The 21,453-nt window shown below is 33.9% G+C and overlaps 1 protein-coding gene across 3 annotated transcripts in view; it reads left to right on the top strand.

Annotated features, from left to right (window-relative positions):
• LOC149773325 (uncharacterized) overlaps nucleotides 1-21,453 on the top strand; it is a 158,745-nt gene that overhangs the window by 83,120 nt on the left and 54,172 nt on the right. For all 3 annotated transcript variants that reach the window (XR_016417384.1, XM_089946448.1, XM_089946449.1), the window contains exon 14: nucleotides 19,907-20,082. Coding sequence is in view for 2 of the 3 variants with exons in the window: in XM_089946448.1 (XP_089802574.1) it covers nucleotides 19,907-20,082 (176 nt within the window). In the remaining variant the exon portion in view is untranslated. The remainder of the gene's footprint in view (nucleotides 1-19,906; nucleotides 20,083-21,453) is intronic.

Below are 21,453 nucleotides of genomic sequence, written 5' to 3'. Positions count from 1 at the left end.
TTATGTCTAGTTCTTAAATGAAAATGGCATTGATCTGATGTCCAAGATGGCCACTGCTCCTCCTTAATGGAAAGTAAAATTGACATGGCACTCCTTTTGGTATCCACTTGGTCCAAAATGAAAATGGTGCAGCTGTCTAATATGGCTGCCATAGCTACCATCATGGAAATTTTTATTCCTGTTCCTCATGAACAGAAAGCCATATTGACACAGGGTTTACACCAGAAGACTTCTGATGATATCTGCTTGGTCCTAACTTAAAATGTTACTGATTTGATGTCCAATAGGGCCACCACAATAGCTGTCTTGAAATCTTGTTATTGCTACTTTGGACGAACCATGGGGTTTTCACCAGAATAATTCCTATGATGACCAGTTGGTCTTAAATAAAAAATAGCACCAAGTTAATGTCCAGTATGGCAGCCACAATTGCCATCTTGAAAATCTTGGCATTTCTAATCCTCCTGAATTAAAGGTTATATTGCCATTGGGTTTTCACCAGAAGACTTGTTATGGAGTTGTAAATGTTCCAGAACTAAAATGGTGTCAGTGCAATGCCCAGTATGAACACAGCAATGGCCTTCTTGAAACATTGCTGTCACTAATCCTCATGAATGGATGGTTGTATCATTATGAATTTTTTTATTAAACAACTTCATATGATGCCTACACACAGACTCGCAAGAGAAATGAGATAAATAAGTATTAAATCATGCACTTATCATAAAGTCTTTCCAAGAAAGAGCGATAAATGGACTCCTGAGCGAATGGGCTGGTTGGTCCTAATGGTGCCATCTGGGTATTCATGATGCCTGCCACAGTGGCCATCTTGAAAATCCTTTTATCACAATTTCTCATGAATTAATGGTCATGTGAGTTTGGGGTTTTCACTGAAATACTTCTTACTATGACTATTTGGTCTTACAAGAAAATGGTGCCGATGCAGTGCCTAATATAACTGTTTCATTGGCCATTTTGAAAAGCATGCTGTCAAGATGGTTGGTCATATTGACTTTTTCCTTTCACCAAAAGACTTATTATGATGTCCAGTTGGTTCTAAATAGAATTGGGCCAGTCTGATATCGAATATGGTCACCATGGCATCCATATTGAAAATTTTGTTACATTGCTCCTTCAAAATGGAAAGTAATATCAACAAGGGGTTCCTGCCAGAAATCTTCTCAAGATGTCTTGTTGGTCCTAAATGAAAATGGTTCCAAGTTGACATCCAGTATGTCCACCACAGCAGTTAATTTGACAGTGTTGTTGTTCCTGAAGAATATGAACGATAGTTTGAATACTCAGCAATTAAAAGGAAGAAACTTTCTTACCTTGAATTCCTGAAAATTCTTTTCAGCCATCAGAGCGTCAGTCCCTTTGAGGGACTCTTGTTCAATGCATTTGAATCATTGAGCTGCACTGACAGAATCAGCTTTGTTTTTGATGTCACAGCCTACTGACATCCAGCTGCTTCTATTTCATATGACCAAAATGTGATTTCACCAGCTGCTAGGGGTATATAAACCATATGTTGACAACACACATAAATCTGCTGAACCAGTGCATCAACCCATATTTTCCCTTCTGATGAGTTACAAAGTTAACAATACCAGTCAGAAAACATGATTGACTGACCACCACCCCAATAATTGGGAAAAAATCTCTCCACCTTTCTTCAGACAGTTTTAATCAGAAACTGACTGACCAGTTTCAATTTAATTTGGCATAGAGGATCCACCATAAAAGACTTTCAGATTTATTTATATATGATGCTGATCCATCAGCAAATATTACCAACAGTACTAAAAGCACACACTGAATTGACTTCTTTTCTCCAAATTGCTGCACATAATTTAATTAAATTTGACAAAACATCCTAGCATGAAAACCTTTTAATTTTTATTCAAATGATGCTGATCTGTTTTTAAATATGGTCACCCTCCCCCCCCCCAAAAAAAATAGAGTAGAACTTTACAAAACTTGACTGAGAGTATTATAACATAAAGACCTTTCAGATTGATATAAGTTATGCCAATCTGCAATTAAATATGGTATGATATCAAATGCCATGGAACAGTTTGGTTTAAGTTTAGGGGCTAATGAAAGGAAACAAATTTTGCTATGGTCTAACAAAGATAATGTTAACTACAAAATGTCAGGAGACACTGACTGCATGTGTAGACATTTCAACATTATGGTGCATGAATCTTTCGTAATTGTTACATACAAACATATGGATAAAACAAAATTGCTTTTTCTTTTCATGAATGAAATTTAAATTTTTAATCCTTTAAACTCACAATTCTGCTACATAATATTTGTTTTTAATATGTCTTAGATGTTTGAAAATACAGTAAAACCAGTATTAAAAAGACCACCTGTCCTAAGAGACCTTATTCTCAATGCACCAATTTGTTGAATATATAGTCATATGACCTGTTCTGGGAGACCACCTATCTTCAGTTACCATAATATTTTGGCAGAAGGGGTGGTCTTTCAAGACAGGTTATACTTTATTGCAGGATAAATTGTATAGCTGTATGAATTACAAAAGGTTAATGTAAAAATGATGCTTCTTTGCAGATTTCCTTTTCTTGTATGTATCATTCCATGACTGGATAAATGTGAGGTTTTAGCAAAATGTGTAAGAAGCTGGCAAAATATGTCTTAGAGTAAATTGGAATCTTATGACTAACATGATTTATACAAGTGATATGATCGCAACAAGTATTGGTCTATATTGCAATGTCAGCAGATTAAGACATTTTGCTTTGTCATACACTTCAGTCACATGAAATGGTATTACTTTTGAAGTTTCACTGCTGGAGGTCTTTAATGTTCAAGTGCCATATTTGTTAATATCTGTTGGATTAAAACATGAAATGAAAATATTACATGTATTATATTATGTTTTTTAATCACTTTCACTGGTTTTCGAATGTTTCAGCTGATTGTGTGAATGGTGCAAGATTGTCTAAATACTACCATTCTGTTTTAATGTCAGTTTGCATACATTTTCTTTGAAGTTATCGAAAGAAAATGTAATTTGAGGTCAGTCATTTCATTTTATCTCACTCAAGGCACATTTGTCCACCCATCAACCCCCTGAGGGAAGGGGTTGTAAAATGATCCCTATGTGCCCTCCTTTATGTCATGCATTTAGGAGGTGAAAGGGTGTAGGTATCAATCCTACCATCAGATCAGTAAAGGCAACTACTGCTGTTTGTCCTTGGGCAAGGCACTTTACTCAAATTGCAGAGGGACTAAATAACCTATGTATGTTGCTGTGCCATCCTACCATCAGATCAGTCAAGGCAGCTACTGTTATTTGTCTTTGGGCAAGGCACTTTTCTCAAAATGCCTAGACCCTAAATAACCTATTTATGTTGATGTGCCATAATAATCTAAACAGAATCAATCTCATTTAACATATATTTCTTTATTTCTCTTTTTCTGTCTTTAGAGTGGAAACTTTTGTATATACAGTAAAACTTGGACAAGTCAAATAATTGAACAGGTCTATAACTAGTCAGAAATTGGACAAGTCAAATAATCAGTAAGTTGGATCACATGCAGCACTCAGAATTTTCTCAACAGGAAACATTTTCTCTTTTCTACTCAGGAAAATACAGAACAACTGAAAATTTGAAACAGAAATTTGGGTCCATAGTACTGTACTTCTAGTTTTTCAGGTCATAACAGACTTGACAAATAAAAGAATTCAAGTGTCCATTTGCAAGCACTATGGTGTAGCCACATTTTTTAAAATATGTTTATATTTTGAAGATGCAAGGTATTGCAGTTCTATTTTACAATGCTTTAATTTGATAAAGGTGAAACCTAATTTTAAAAGGAGACATGGTGATTCATAATCAGTGGGACACATTTTGAATCCTGTCAACCCATACCAGACCTAGCAGGCTATTGTGCCTTGTCTATGGGCAAAACACTTTACTCCCATTGCCTGAAACTTAATAGTCTTTCATGTGTTGATATGCCATTATACACCAGTTCATTTCTGAACCATTCAATCACTAACTAGAAAGATAAGTTTAATATTTCTTATGCTTTGATGAGCTTACTTGAAGCATGATGCATGGAACAAGATAATAATACAGGGTTCCTATGGTCTTTAAAGGTCTTTGACAGTTTCAGAAAAAATGAAGTAGCATTTGCAAGGCCTTGAAAGTTTGGGAAAATCAAGCAAATTACCCTGAGGTCTTTGAAATTTTTTGAAAATGAAATAAACCTAAACATTTTAATTTCTTTCCATCATCACAAATAAAATTGTCAAAGTTTGTTAGATTCGGATGTAGTCGAGTTTTCCTGGTTTCTTTATTTTGATGACCCATTTAGGTTCATTGCTGCCACAATAACAAACGATCATTTGAATTTCATCATTAAACAATATCTTATTATTTTGCATTTGTTGTTTTCTCATAAAACATAACTTGTATACAAAGTGTTAGTGAAAATAGGTCTTGTAGATCTATGTTTGTGGTCTTGAAAATTTGGGAAAAGTCTTTGAATTTATCATTCAGAATTCTGTATGAACCCTGTTTGAGAAGGTGGAGCTTTAATTCAGTTTTTTAAGAAAATACTTTTTTCATTCTTGTAAACAATTGTAGAATGAAATTTATCATTCAGAATTCTGTATGAACCCTGTAATGACCAGAATGGCAAACAATTTTGATATAAAAAAATTTCCTATATTCTAATGTTCTTTGATGTGTTCCATGTTCAGCATCAAAGGCTTTCTACACAGATTGCTGAGACATGAAAAAAGAAATACAGTAATTTTCCAAGACACTTATTTTAAAGGGTGGTCTCCAGTGAGACTGCTGCATGGCCAATCCATCATCACTTGCAGCAAGTTGCCTTCAGCAACCCTGATTGCAGCCTGCCTTCTCTCTAATGAATGGATTTCCTTACCAGAGTCTGTATCAGATCTGTATGTTTTTTATGAATGAATATCAGGAACAGACTTGGTTTCATTCATAAAGCCTGATTTGATGATGGGCTGTTGACAGAATGTTCTGGAAAGTGTGTCAGTAGTAGGCCAAGCTGATCTTTAGTGCTGAGGGGGAGGGGCTGTGACATATCAACCAGCATGTAAGAGAAACATTTAATAATGACTGGGGTTTAAGGCCTGGGACTTTCCTCAAAGCTGAAAATAGTTTGTTGCTTAATTTTTCCTCATTATTTTACAAGTGATGGTTTTTGTTACAAAAAGACTGACATGGGGCACAAAATTAATTTTGTTTTCTAACAAAAGAGGGAGCAGAAAATATTAAATCCTGGGCCTCCCAACACCCTCTTTGTGGTTGGTATATTATAAATTCCTGAATGGAACACTGACCATGTGTCTTTTATACATTCATGCACTGAGATGGAATATATCATTCCAATGAACAATTATATTGATCCATTATCTTTATATAAATGTCATTATCATATTGATTATGACAACAATTATGATGATGATGATGATCATTACCACTTATCATGGCCATGATCTTGATCATTATCATAACCTTTGCTTTTTGTCTTTTACTGGTACCAGAGCTATGTAAATGTAAAATTTATGGTCTCAGTGATTTTATTTGGAAACCAGTGAAATTAGTGAAAGAGTCTATTGGAATTATTTACTGCTTGTTATGTGAAAACAACTATGAAACACAATGAAAGTGTTTGATGTTCAAAATGTCTTTGCCTGCAGGTTGTGGAAAACATTTGTGTGCAGACAATCTTGTTTTATCAATATTCTAAAACAGTTTAAATCTGCATCATGTGATCAGTTTTATTTTAAAGTCATTATTCTTTTATGACCACCTATAAATCAACCAACTCCAAAACTGAGTTTGTAGCCAAAGTGGCATCGGAATTTGGGAATGAATATCAGGTTACAAGAACATCCTTTTATAGGCAGATATATATATATATATATATATATATATATATATATATATATATATATATATATATATATATATATATATAGACAGTAAAAATATCATCATTTTCACAGGGGACTAGATTTTAAGAATATTATAATGTTATAACTGAGAAACATTTTATCCATATATAGATTCCTTGTTCCAAATGTTTGTATACTTGTCTATGTCTCATAATGATGATGGGCATGTAGTAAATAATTTATTCTTGTACTGATTACTGTCAAAACTTTATCTCATTGTAATAAAAAATGTGAAACATTTGTATAAATACATATTATCATGAAGAAAAATAAAATGATCCACCAGTTAGTTTTACCATTAAATGAAAGTGTCAACATGTACATGTACCAGCTGGAGAAGTATAAGCGTCACTTCTATGTGAAATTGTTGTTTTTAAACAACTCTGTTCCTTCCTGGTGATCACTAATTTCACAACTGATTTAGTCATGGTGTAACAAATTTATATTTCAGTTGTTGGTATCACAGGCTTCACAGTGTCAGTGTCAGATTTAATATAACCCAAGAAATCCACATCCTTTATACCCAACCAAATTAAATATCAAACACCATAGAAAGGGAAATATCATCATGAACATAACTATCACTCATATCTGTTTCATCACTAAACCCTGCCTGAACAAGACAATTTGTAACACAGTCTTGAGAAACATCAGGTCATGCATGATAAATCATATTATTTGCAGGAAAAAAAAACATTTTTTCACTATTAGTTTTTATTTAATTGTTTTGGGAAGGTGGTGTGTCAAACCTTATGAGGTATCTATGGATTAAATGACACTGGTACTTTGACTTATGTTCCTGATACTTTTTATTTGATTTGTATCTTGGTGTCTATAGAGAGGGTTGTTCTTTTTTCTAATGCAGATTTTGAGCCATTTTCACAACAGTTAAAATTCAAGATGAACACATGAGATTTACTTCAAGCTTTACTCAGTTAGTTTACATACAGTTGTAGAACTATAGCTAAAGGATATTACTAAATTATTAAGTCAAAAGTACAAAACAGAAACATTTCTTCATGCTTTAATTATGTTGAACTTGTGACCTGTGATTTTAAAGTACTGATTATGAATTAGGACTGATCATCATGCCATTTTTACCTGGCATCTTTGTTAAACCTATTTACTAATTATGAACGACATGTGAGTATCGTGCTTTTGTTACCTGATACCTTTGTTTTTACACCTTTGCTAATTGAATGACTTCACAAATTAAATGTAATAAACCAATTAAAAGTAATAAAGGAATATTTATAACAAAACCTTTGGAATACATATAAATTTGGATTTTGTCTGAGGAAATTAAAGTCAGATGCTCAAATGAAGAAAATGTTGTATCCATCAATGTAATAAACACTTTGTGTGTAATTGAGGTCAAGTAGAAAATAAACTAATGTTACATTACAATAGCATATAATGAATTTAAAAAAACTTTTAAAAAAACCGAAAACAATGCAGATTAAATATACATAGAATAAAAAAAAAACTTTCCTAATTAAAAACTGAACACAACAATACAACTTACTACTCTTCAAGATGTTAAAGCAAGACAGAGTCATTTTTTGATAACCAAGATTATATAGCCCTCTGTGTGATCTAGGTTGCAATTACCATTTCCTGAAAATACTTTGTGACTCAAAGGAATTTTCCATTCTAGAAGAGGTCAGAATCAAGACTATCTTTTAACTCAAATTCAGGTAAACATCTTTACATTAATAATAATCTGAATATTTAATCTACAATCAAAGACAATTTTAGCTATATATTCTGTTGTTTACAAATAAATTTCCCTTTTCAGGTACATTGTGAACTTGATTTTAGACAAGGTCAAGAACAAAACAGACATACATAACATGCAGTAATTAAGGAAAACCAACAAATAATACAAATGTTATACACTGTATGTATGTGTGTGTGTGTGTGTGTGTGTGTGTCTATATACACACACACAATTTGAATTTTCTCTGAATTCTCTGATCTTTGCCAACCCATGTTAGGTATTTGGACAGTTATGAATGGGCTGGAGGTTGCCCTTAGCTGCAAAAAAAGAGAAGAGAGTTTCTGAAACTGAATAGTAATTGATAGGGTTGTTAGTTAGTACATTATAGGGGATAGAACAATTAAGCAACATTGTGGTATATCCTGTTTGCCTGAAATTGCAAAGTGACTGACCATTTCAGTTTCAGAGTATTGGTGTGAGGGCTGGAATTTTCTTCTGAACAGTGATATACTTTTTTTTTTAACCTCAAGATGATAAAAAAATTTAAATTAATATAATGGTTATAAGCAGTTTATTTTTCGTAAAGATCAGAGTAAAAATATTTCTTTTGAGGATAAACTGGTGACCTGAAGTTGATTAAAACAATCCTTAACACTCCCCATGCTCTTACGATATTTAAAGTGAAAGTGACTAGTTAGTGTATTTATTTTCTTAGTGATGACAACAAAGTCTTGGCAGTTTTCAGGAGCATCTCTTATATATATATATATATATATATATATATATATATATATATATATATATATACACACACACACACACACACATATAGACCCATCACCACTTAGCTATTTATTTTTATCTATAAAGCATGTCATTCTGTTGACATGTTAAACCTAGATCTGCTGTTACATGATCAGCCAGGTCATGTTATTATGCTGTGGTAGATAGGAGTTTTCATTTAAATTCTGCACATTATATATGGGTGAATACAACAAATGATCTACATGTATGTTTGCAAGCAAGCACATTTGGTACAAACCACATGAATTGAAATCACAATGTGTACTTTGAGAAGCATGGGAAAGTGGGGGTGGCTATCAAGTTACACCAAGTCTCCAACAGGCAGCATGCAAGTGTTGCTTGGTGCTCTGAGATCTCTCTCTCTCTCTCTCTCTCTCTCTCTCTCTCTCAGGGATAAAAAATATAATTCAACAGGATCATTGCGAAAAATTGTGGAATATTAAACTCAGAAGCTGTTATTTGGTGTTATTTGTTCATTAGAGACCTGCATCAAGCTGTGGGACCTCTGGTAATCATCATTTCTGTTCATCTGTTTGTCTGTCTGTCCATTTTGGACAGAGATATGTTCCTTTTTGATCATCTTTATATTTTTGCAATGAATGTTGCTTGTACTAAGTTCTTGAAGGAGTTGGATTTGAAGCATTCCATGTCATCATTGATAAAAATCATTGTCTCTGAATGACAATCTTCCCCTAACTTTAGTTTTCAAATACAGGTTGTTCTGTTTAAGGCCCTGCAGATCCATTTGTAATGACCAGGATCCTTTGTGATGCACGCATTGTTAATAGCTTTTGTAATAATCATTGGTGTGTTTTTATTTTGTTTTTTCTTGAAGGTGACAGATGTGCGTGTGTGTGATTTGGATATTTAATGTAGCTTTAACAATTTTTCAGTCATATCACTACAATGTCTGCAGTGTGGCAGGTTACAGTGATGTCTAGCACTGGAACATCATGCTGCAGACATGTAGCATGATGTCCCACCCAGTTACATTATCCTGACACCAGGTTGACCAGTCCTAACACTAACCTCTTAACACTGAGCACCTAGCGAGGCAGCTGTTGGTACCATTTTTTAAAATATTTGGTATGATTTGCTGGGGTTTGAACCCATGACTGCATCCAAGGCCGACACTCTTACCACTTGGCCACTGGAGCAGTCTGAAGGTGACAGATAAATACAATGTGTAATTTGGCAGAATTGAATGCTGGGCTTTTTCTTGCTGTCAGATTTACAGAGGTGAAAGTATCCATAATTGTATATTTCACTGTAAATATAATTTTTAATTAGGTCAAGCAAGCTCTAAAGGAAAGTCATTTTACATGAATCCAAATAGATCACAGTTTATTCTTTTTATTGGGATTTGATATACTTTTATTTTTCTAGGTCCTTTTTTAATAAAAAAATTGGTAAATAAGTTAAGTATGTAGTAATTTATCATAATAGATTAATAATCATGTTTCCTGTTTTCAAACTTTTTCTCATATCATGTAGAAGACTTTCAGTCCAAAGATTCAATTCTACCCCTAATGTTCTTTAAAAAAAAATTGCAAGATTGCATGCAACAAATTAGAAATATCCCTATAGCTTTCAGAGTTTTCAGCTCATTTGATCCAAAAGTTCAGTGTCACTGCATTTTGTTTCTCATCCTATATATAATGTACACTAAGATCCTGTTTTACAGAAGAAGCCTCAGTATTTCAACATCATCATTAGAATGGCAACTTTAAAAGATGCCAGTCAGCAAAAACAAATATGTGAAAGGTGAAGAGTAAAGTGCACATATGTGTTAGGTCATGACCTGAATCACAGTGGGAAACCACCTTGTACCATTCATAGCTATTACTCTAACAGGGAAGACTGTTCAGCTGCTGTGATTTGACAACATATGATTAAGATGGACTTAAGTTGTCTACTCCAGGACTACACTTTTTGTTTGGAAAGGGTTCTAGAACTGCACTTTAGACATGTGTTTGAGTCTTGTTTTTAAGAACTCCTGATGGGTTAATGACCCTGAAGATTACAATATTGTCTAATAATCCTTGAGGAGACCAGGTGTTACATCAGCTACCACTGAGGTTAATACTGCTGTCAGATAAAGGCAATAAGCATCATGGTGTTACATGTTGTTGCCTCATTTGGAAGTACACATAGTGCATGAGGGGGAAATAAAATATTTTCTCATGCTTTTTTACCTTATGAAAATAAAAAGCTAATGAGCTATAATGTAAGGAAATATCTTATATCTAATGCTGATTTTTATTTACTGATGAGATAGATTAAGATTATTGGTGTAACTGAGTAATACTTGATTCCTAAAGATTTCCATTTATTCATATTTTACACATGAAATGAACATGTTCTCTTTAATCAAGAAATTTGGCTCCTCACTACAGTAGTTTTCTGCTTATTGAGCATGTGTACATCTTCAGTTAGCAGTCATTATTTATTGCTACTCTTAGCAAGCTACTTGAATAAAGGATATAAAATTTACCATACATTTTTATTCGGAGTTTTGGTTTGTACACAATGAAATTGATACTTCTTGGGTCTCCAGTTTTATAATCACTGCTCATGAATAAAAATGGTCATATTAATATTGGATTTTCACTAAAGGATTTCTCAATAATATGTAGCTGGTGGTAAATGTAAATAATTTTATTCTAACATCAAACGTAGGGCACAATGGTGACGGTTTTGCAAATCTACTTAGTTTTTCTCCAGAACCGATGGTCATATCTACTTAGGAATATACAAAAAGACCTTGTATGACATTTAGTTGGTCTTGATTGAAAGTGGTACAGATCTCCACACCAACATAGCTGTGCTGTTGAGAACATGTTTAAAAGCCACACCTAATTAACATTGGAGTCAAGTCAAAGGTCACTGCTTGCATTTTTGTACCTCCATGAGCTTATGAACACATTGAATTTTACATACACAAATCACTTTGGACCAGGCTTGACATGGTCTTTCTTTTAATACAGACAAGTTAAAAACAATCTCAGTTCTTGTATTTCAAGGTCACATATCTTGATTTCAACTCTATGTTGGCTTATGATCACAGTAACATAAACAAGAGATGTAGCTTTTTCAAATCCAGTTTTGGATATATCTGAAGAAAACATTGCATGATTTGAATTCAATAACATATTATCTTTTTTCTTTCAAAAATAGTAATTTTGGATGAAAACAAATTTTTGGTATACATTGACAGTTTCTGAGATGAGTTTGTTGATCTTCTGTCTATAATAACAGGTTCAAAGTTAAATGTCATAAGCACAGTGTTTGATACATATAGACGGTATAAGAGATGAGCTTAGTGATATTCTTTCCATGACATTGGGTTCAAAATCAAAGGCCATGACTGATTTTTACACTCTTGTAAGGCCATGACTGATTTTTACACTCTTGTGAATGTGTTTAAGCCCCAACATTCACGAAATGGAATTTTTGCTAAAATTGTATGTTATAGTTCCACAAGAATAACTGAGATAATTTCAGTTCTCAGCGTAGAAGGAGGGAGGAAATGGATTCCTTCTAAATTCCCGCAAATTATCTTAAGACAGTAGCATCAATTCTTGTTAGGGTCTCTTGCTGTTGGTTTGCATAGCTAATTTGTCATAGCTTAGGTCAGGGTATCCTGAAATGACCATGGAAGATATTTACATATATGGCATACCAGGTAACCTCACCTTTAGAGAGATCAATTTATCTAAAGAAATCACACTAGATCTGGCTTTTAGAAAATCTATATGCACAAAATTTAAAATGTTAAAAGTAATGAAACTGCACCTCAACACAATTTTACAATTATCTTTTGTTTCCATTGTGTTTAGTATAAGATTTTCACCAAGTAATAATTTCTCTAAGCTCTTCAGTTGTACAAAATTATTGAGTATTTGCTTTGTTATAGGTAGTGAATCTTGTGAAATTCTAATAGATAAACGAAAAGTAGATGATAACTGGTTGGTTGGAGTAACTGTTTTATATGATGTTAACTTACATGTTTTACAGAATGGGAATATATTTATTTTCGTTTATATCAGCCCCTAATCAAGGCAAATAAATAGATCTGTTACCTAAGACATCATGCAAGTAAACAAACCTTATGGAAGAATTGCACGATGCAGGGGTGCCTGCAGAATTATTTTATGGGGGGAATGGCAAACATGTAGTGGTCTGCTATTAAATTTTACTTATGTAGGCCAAAACATGTTTAGAGGTTAAATCCAAGTGGTGAGGACAGGCAAGTGCTCCCCACCCCAACTTACCCCTATATGTGGTAACCCATGGCATGATGGGATTTAATGGAAGATAATCTATGCAATTGTGATTCAGCCATATCATTTAACAATAATATAAGCAATGTTTTGAGATATTCAAAGCTGAAAATCTTGTTACTCCATCTGAAAGGATGGTCATATCAGAATGTTTCTGTTTTCACTGAACAACTTCTTTTGATGTCTGGTTGGTTGTGAAATGAAAATAGTGTCAATCTGACCTCCAATATGGCCACTACAATGGCCATCTAGAAATCTTAGTATTGCTAGTTTTCCCAGAAAGCTAGTCACATCAACATTTCGCTTGAAGACTTTTTATAATGTCTAGTTGATCCTAGATGGAAATGGCATGGGATCTGACATCCAATATAGTCACCATGGCAGTCAATATCTTGTTATTGTTATTTCTCCAAAATATAAAGTATTTCTGACATGGAGTTTCCAAAAGAAGAGTTCTTATTATGTCTAGTTGGTTCTAAAAGAAAACAATGGAAACTGACCATCAATTGGCCATCATGGAATTATCTCTATTTGTCCCAAATGGATGGCTATATCAACATAAGGTTTTAACCTAGAGACCTAGTTGGTCCAAAATGAAGATAGTGCCAGTCCAATATGGATGTGACAATGACTGTCCCTACTTTCACAAATGACTTCTGAATGATGTCTACTTGGTTCTGAATGAAAATAGTACCAATGTGACATCTCATATGTCCACCACAACAGCTAATTTGTAAATCTGTTTATCACTGAAGAACATTAAAGATGCTTTGAACTCTCAGCGGGTAGAATAAATAAATGACCTTACATGCCATTAATCACCAATTCGTTTAAATTTATATTTTGTATTATAAATGAAGCAAAAACCCCAAAACATAATATTCTCTTTTCCTGAAACAGTTCCAGATTTAATTATCATCATTAACAAAAATACCAAGATGCTCCAGTTTGTCAGAATTAACCTAGAAATTGTCTGTTCATAAAAAATAATTTTAAAAAAACAAGAAACAAATGAATTCCAGATTTTCAGCATGTTATAACCAGGCTGCATGTAATTTTTTTCAGTATGTAACAGTATTTGACATCACACTCATTAGGATACTTATTATTTCTCCAAAGTTTTTGTAGTGCCTACTAGACCTAGACCAGAAGTCATGATTCAGTAATGGCTACCTGTGCAACCTGTTCAAGCTATTTAAGTCATTTTATCAAGAATATATATCAAACTGTCCTATAACATCATATTGTTGAGGAGACCAGGTCGTTTCTCATATGAACAAGATTAGATAAAATGAATAAAACAGTAATCTTAGTCTGACATACCAAGCCAACTTTGCTTTAGCATAAAACTGGAAACATATTGCTTTTTTTTAAGCCTAATAGACAATGTGGCAGCCAAATGCTCCATATTTTTCTTTCCACTCCACATTTTCACACATTTATGAATCTGCTTTCACAAGCTAACATATCAGTTATCCAGGTGAGCAATATCCACAAGGGTCATTTGTTAAAAGTATATGGATTTATATATATAAATCAGACTTTTTATTTTAAGGATCTTACTCGTGTTTGCCTGTATCTTTGTTTTCTTTGTCATGGGGGGGGTGATATGTGAATTTTCCTGGTACTGTCTATCCAAGATTATGCTGAAGTACTGTTAAAGCATATACATATATGCAAACTAATGGATTTCAACAAAATTTGGTGTGCTTCTATGTGTTAAAAAAATATGCAGGATGAGACAGAGTGTTAATTTTTAGTATTAAAACTTTATGGAGCAAAATGTCAATAAAAGCTTTGGCAGTCAAATCTTGTCTTATATAGACTGTTGAGTCAGCATTTTCATGGGTATTTCTTTTTTGGTTATAAGTTTTGGCTGGCTATGTCGACAAAGCTTTTGGAGCAATAATGATCAGAATGGGGCTCCTTGAGTGGGAGGAATTTCTTATCACAGTCTCTGGTTCCAGTTTCTGTGACATATCTTGTCAAGACAATTTAGAACTGCTGCATTCCTTCTAACTCTGAATGTTTTGCCATGCATAGTTTACACAGTTACATCAGATTGTCAGCAAAATATTGAAATTGCTTCCTGTGTGAGAAATACCAAAAGGTATCACAAAGAGATCAAACTTAAGTAATGTCTTCCAGATATTTGACAAACTAGGGGTCAAGTGTTTTGACTTTGAATTCAAGTGAAGGTTTATTGAAGCTACATGAAGATCTTGAAAACTAAACCATACAGTATTCAGATGAGTTTTTTTGCAAGAATATGAATACATATGCATCTGTCAACATTAGCTATTTATTTTGGCATAAAGGCCAGTACATATGATGTTGATAAGCATTGAAATATGACCACTGTTATGACAATAGAAAAAGCATTAATCTTCTATATATAAAAAAAACAGAAAGCATACAAATAAGTAGTCCTCAGTTTTTTTTATAAATGATGCCAATCTGCCACGCTATATCTCTGCCATTACTAAAAATAGAAAAAACATTTACCAAATTCTTCTTAAAAGTTATTGAACATAATTTGACCAAATTTGGCAGACAGCATCCATACATAAATTCCTTTAAATTTTATATAAATGATGCCCATCTGACAGCTATATAGTCACCATTACTAAAAATAGAAAACAATTTAAATGACTCCATCTAAAGAGAATCTGAGCAAGTAAAATGAGTGATATTGTGTGTTAGCCTTTCACAATTTGTATAAACTTTCATCACATATGACCACTGTTCCAAAATGTTGAAAATAAACTTTAATTGCTTTTCACAAATCTGATACACAGAAAATTACCACATTTGACAAAACGAATACAGGTTAAACATAAGATAACCACATGACCAAACTGGAAAACCAATTTTTGACTCTTTCTCCAGAATGGCTCAGCTAATTTTGATCAAAAATGGTAGGAATGTTGTTTGGACATACTGTATTAAAATATTTCCAATGTAGCTCCCCTAACAGTGTTGTGGCTTCCTTAGCAACCAGGTGGAAAACCTTTTGGGGCTTCTTTTTGATAGGAATGTTTTAAGACATACTGCTGATGATGTGGAGTTCATAGCAACATTACTAACACTGATAACCTTCCATCAAGTATGGCTGTTAGTGCTTAATATATATATATATATATATATATATATATATATATATATATATATATATATATATATATATATATATATATATATATCAGAATGACATTCTTTCCTAAGATGCTTTACTGTATCATAGAGAGAGAGTGATAACATGTACACCTTTCAAATTCTTACAGAAAAATGTGTGTGCAGCATCTAGCCCAGCTGAAGACAGTCAAAGTAGAAACACAGTTAAGCAGCATGTGACATACCATGAATTTCTGTGAATTAGCTGAAAATGAATTGTTCTGGCTGTCTTCAGCCCCGGGTATCTACCTTGTTACTGTCATATTTGATGTTTTTGACCAATCTGTGCCAGCTGAGCAACATCAAGTTCAGTTGGCCTCTTGTTTTACAGATGATGCAGATTTGCCATGAAATATGGCTGAATAGAGAAAAGCTTCAAACAAATTTTTGTTAGCCAGTCAAAAGAAAATTAAGAAATTTTAACTTTACCAACCCATAAGTTTTCACCACCTTCTCTTGTATTGGTCTTTTTGTCAGCGGATGAGCAATCTCATGTCTACTTGTGTCTCTTGCTAAAATTTAAAAATTTGAAGTTTTTAAAAATGAGATCTTATACTTTATTTGTGTCATTTCTAAAAACAGCATACAGACTGGACCTGTGTTTAGTTTTAACATAATAATAGAAATTTGTCACAAATCACATGAAAAAAACGAAAATACATTTTGTATACACAGTATATGTATACATGTTTACTTTGTGTGTGTGCATATGTGTGTGCGTGTGTGTGTGTGTGTGTCTCTCTCTTGTTTTAAGTTTAATGAACAGGTGCAATTTTATAAATGTGTATAGAAGCTTGTTGAGAATTCTTAAATTACCCTAATAATTCTTATATTTTTTTAGAGTTATTAACATAGAATATCAGTTACCTTCTAAGATAAGTAAAAGATGGAAACCACATTTAATGATGTCTCATTATTGAAGTGTGCAACTTTAAGTTGAACATTAATCAAGTATACCATCTCTTTCTTTGTTAGAAAATTTTCTTGAGGGAAGAAGTTTTTAGGTCTGAATATAAAAATTAAATGAGCTGTTTAACAGCTTACCACAGACACTCATGTTCGAGATAACTGCAGACCACAAATACCACACACTAGATAACTTTAACCACAGACCTCACATAGGCTGATCTGACTTTTCTGAATCATTAGCAGCTTTAGATTAATGCTAAATAATTCATAAAACACAATCCCTTGACTTGGAGATGCTAATGTTTTCTGTAGTCCCCTCTTAAATAAGGTTTTATATGTTACACAAAAGAGAGAGAAAGTATCAACATACATGTACATGTATGTTAAAATGCAATTACACTACAAACTGCATACATGTGCAATTTGTTCTGAGATTTCACATAAAAAGTTGGGGTTTTTTTTGCCATACTGCACAAAATAAAATTGAAATATCTTCCCACATTTGCAAGCGAGGATCTCACATTTGAACTTGTTTCATTAGAATTTTGTGGAGCAATCTGAAATTGTTCTGTGTGCTATAGCACATCAGCACAAGTAGGTAATTTAGCATAGAGGCATTTGTATTGGAATAAAGTTCCTTGACCATGGAAATGGATTTGATGGTAGGATTTGAATGTGAACCCTTTTGTTCATGGTCCCACAATTCTAATTTCTGAACTGCTGTGGCTTCTTCCTCCATTAGTCACTTATAATCACATGTGGGATGTTGCATGCATGGAACCTATTCTATACCCCCAAACTTGCATGGGGGAGAACAAGTTGAAATTTGTATCTTGCATGGCAAAAGCAGAGTTTCATAGTAAAATTGACAAGCAAGATTCATGTAAGACTGAATATCTAAATATGATAAATTACTGATATTAAAACAATATTAGCAAATAATGAACTCAGTTTATTATTTGCTATTGTGTTCTAGAAAATGTCATTTGCACTTAATTTGAAATATACATTACCATATAACATATATTCTTTTATGCACTGCAGATTTGTACAAAATACGTATCCCAGAGAGGATATAATATTGTTGTCTACATGCACCACTATGTCCTTCCATCGATGACAATGTTTCACATCTCCTTCCTCACTGCTTAGAAGATTTTAATGAAAGTTGTTGACTAGATATACTGTTGATTTAGCTTTTTATTGATCGATGCTTCCAGATGCTTGATCTTTTGATTCCCCCACCTCCCAAACGATGCTTAAATGACCTAAATCATTTTGTCATCTTTTCAGTTGTTAAAAAACATGAAACCAGACATTATTTTCAAGACTGCTCCAGTTGCCTAAGTTGTTAGAGCATTTGCCTCAGATGCAGGATGTTGCAGGTTGAACCCAGGCCATTTCATACCAAAGACTTACAAAAATGGTACTTGCAGCTGCCTCGCTTGGTGATCAGCATTTAAGGGGTTAGTGTTAGGACTGGTCGGCCTGGTGTCAGGATAATGTGGCTGGATGGGACAGGATGTTAGATGACTGCGGCATGATGCCTAGACATCACCTTAAACTGCCACATTGCAGACATCATAGTGATATGACTGGAAAATTGTTAAAGCTACATTACAAATCCAAATCACATTCTCACACACACACACACACACACACACATATTGTCTTCCTCCTTTAATTAGTATGGATGACATTCAGCTTACAAGTAAGATTCATAATTACCTTAAAAAATAAGTCTTTTGTCCAGAACCAAACCACTCTCAATCCTCTCACAAAACCTTTCTTTCAATCTACTCATCTGCATATAGCAACCAGATATATGTATCATCACCCTCTGTTAACTGACCTCTCTGATTCAAAGGGAATTCCACCTAATTGACTTGGCTTCTAATTTAAACTTGGCAACTTCTCTGTGAACAAACAAGAAGTTGAATGACAGAATAACACATTGTAAGTTGTTAAAAGTTCATTAAAATCATACATACAAAGGTTTGGATCATTCTTCAAACAGACAAACAATGTTGAATGATCATAATGCAAAATCCATTGTGTGTGTGTGTGTGTGTGTGTGTGTGTATATATATATATATATATATATATATATATATATATATAGATAGATAGATAGATAGATACACACATACATACACACACACAATGTGCAATGTGTCTTCCTTCTGTGATTGCATATATTAAGTTTGGTAAGTAAATATTTGGAAATGTCATTGTAATTGTTTCACATCTGATCTTTGACCTCTCATCTAGAGACTCTGTGGAGTGGGACCTTTGATGCTCTTCTAGGAACTAAGTGGGATGGGACCTTTGGTCCTCATCCAGAAATTAAGTAGGCTGGTATCTTTGACCCTCTTCCAGTGGGGTGGGACATTTTACCCTCATACAGGAACTAAGTTTGGTGGGAACCAAGGAAGACAACCTTACAAAATGTTTGCATCTGTGGCAACATAAACTAAAATATTTTGTGAATTTACACCTAGTAGTATAGCAGTTGTGGTAACAGCCAGGTGGATGGATAGTTGGATAGAATGGGAGGCAGATAGAGAGTGTCTATCATGTTTACTCACTTATATAGACAAGACCACTGCAAACTGCACAGACCCAGATCTTCCATAGCATAACGCACAGGCAGATCTGGGTCTGTGCAGTATGTGAGGTGTAATCAGCACAACAAACAACATTAACCCTGGTCTGCAGGTATACTATGCTACAGCTAATTTGGATCTTTGTTTCTTGAAGTATGATACGACTTGTGGGTATATACAGTAAATATCTCCAAAGATTTTTTAAAAATCATGGGGAAAAACAAGCATGAGGCTATCAAATTGCCATGATGTTTCCAGAAGGTATATTTAATAGGTGACCATCATCATGATTGAGCTAACTGGAAAATCCATAGAGGTTCTTGCATCCATTAGGTCTAAAACAAGTGTTTTAGCAAACACCTACCTATGCAGTACTTCGAAAGCAAAATTTCATAGCAGGAGCCATATATATGAATCTCTTGCTGTTTTGTAGGTTTGAAGTCCACAGAGTCTGACCTGGAAAAGCTGAAGTGCCCCAAGTGTAATTTTCAGGGCTTCTACCAGCAACAGTACCAAAGTCATATTATGACCCATGCTGAAGACATCTGCAGATGTAAATGTTGTAACTATGTCACATTAGACAAGGAGGAGCTACTGGAGCATTTTAAGGTAGGAGTATGTTACTGCAAAACCGAACTTAATTTATATACAAGAAATGTGCCTAATTTGGTGAATTTACATTTTTTTTATCACTTCTTATTATGGAGCAGAGCTTTAGGAGAGTAAAGTCAGTTGTTTGTAGGCCTGAAAATCATTCAACTTCTCAGCATGAGATTTTCATATCAGCCAATCAAAATGGATTTTACTTTCATAGTATAACTTGTGATTGGCTGGGTATCCCGTCTTTAGTGCATGGGTCAAAAGTGTGCCGAAAAAGCGTGTACCAACAAAAGCACACAAGAAAAAAGTGCGCAAGGCATAAATTATAAAAGTTATTATGTCAAATAAATAAGCAAATATTTGCTATTTAAAAAAATGTTTAATATTATTAATATGTTTCAGTGTATTACTTCTATCACAGTTCAAAATGCAACATTATGTGCATAATCAAGACAAACAAACATGGCAGAACAATTATAAAAATTAATATGATTTTAATTTTCTTATGTCTGTCATTTTTCAAATTGCACCGTTATGTGCGATTCAGCACAGATTTTCGATCAATGGTACTTACCCTATTTTGGAACCAAGGTTAGCAGGCATTGATTAAATCTGACGTACTTTGATTTTAATGCCTCAGGCTGTCCAAGTCCTGCTCAATATAATCTCAGCATGATCTTGCTCCTTGCAAAAGTGGTCTACCAGCTTGTAGACAGGTGGATGATGACAGTCTACTGTCTGTTGAAATGACTAATGTCATGCCTCAACTGAATTATTAGTGTGTGGTAAACTGTCATTTACATGGTCACGCATGTTCCACAAATTAATAGGAAGTCTCAGATTTCCTCAATGGTTTCTTCTTCGTCTTCCCACATAGTTGTCTTCCCAGTAATCATTGATTGGTGTAAGTTCCGGAGGGCTGCTTTCCACCAACTCATCAAAAGCATCTGGAACATCTTCAGCTAGAACAAAACTGAAGGCTAAAAGCATTTTGACATACATGCAAACATATTCATCATCATGGTACACACTTTGATGTCTTCTCACTGGAAACAATGATTCAAACTATTACTTTATTTCTACTCAATATTAAGAGTGTACACACTTTAATGTCTGCTCACTGGAAACAGTGATTCAAACTATTAGTTTATTTCAATCGAAATGAGACATTTATCAATGTAAGTCATAAGAAGATTACAGGCTTATAGTTTATGGTGTGCGCTTTTGACAGTGCGCATTTGACGGGCATATTTTGCCGTGTGCATTTGTTGGCATGCTTTTAACCTGTATGCTTACGACTGTGTGCTGATTGGCTGAGATTAAATCTCAAACTCAGATTCAGGCTCTTATGATCTTAAGGCTGGATCTTTCATTTTCTGG

Source organism: Sinohyriopsis cumingii, unplaced genomic scaffold (assembly GCF_028554795.1).
Source record: "Sinohyriopsis cumingii isolate HCF-2022 unplaced genomic scaffold, ASM2855479v2 utg000663l, whole genome shotgun sequence".
Lineage (NCBI taxonomy): Eukaryota > Metazoa > Mollusca > Bivalvia > Unionida > Unionidae > Sinohyriopsis > Sinohyriopsis cumingii.
This window is presented reverse-complemented; position numbering and strand designations above follow the sequence as displayed.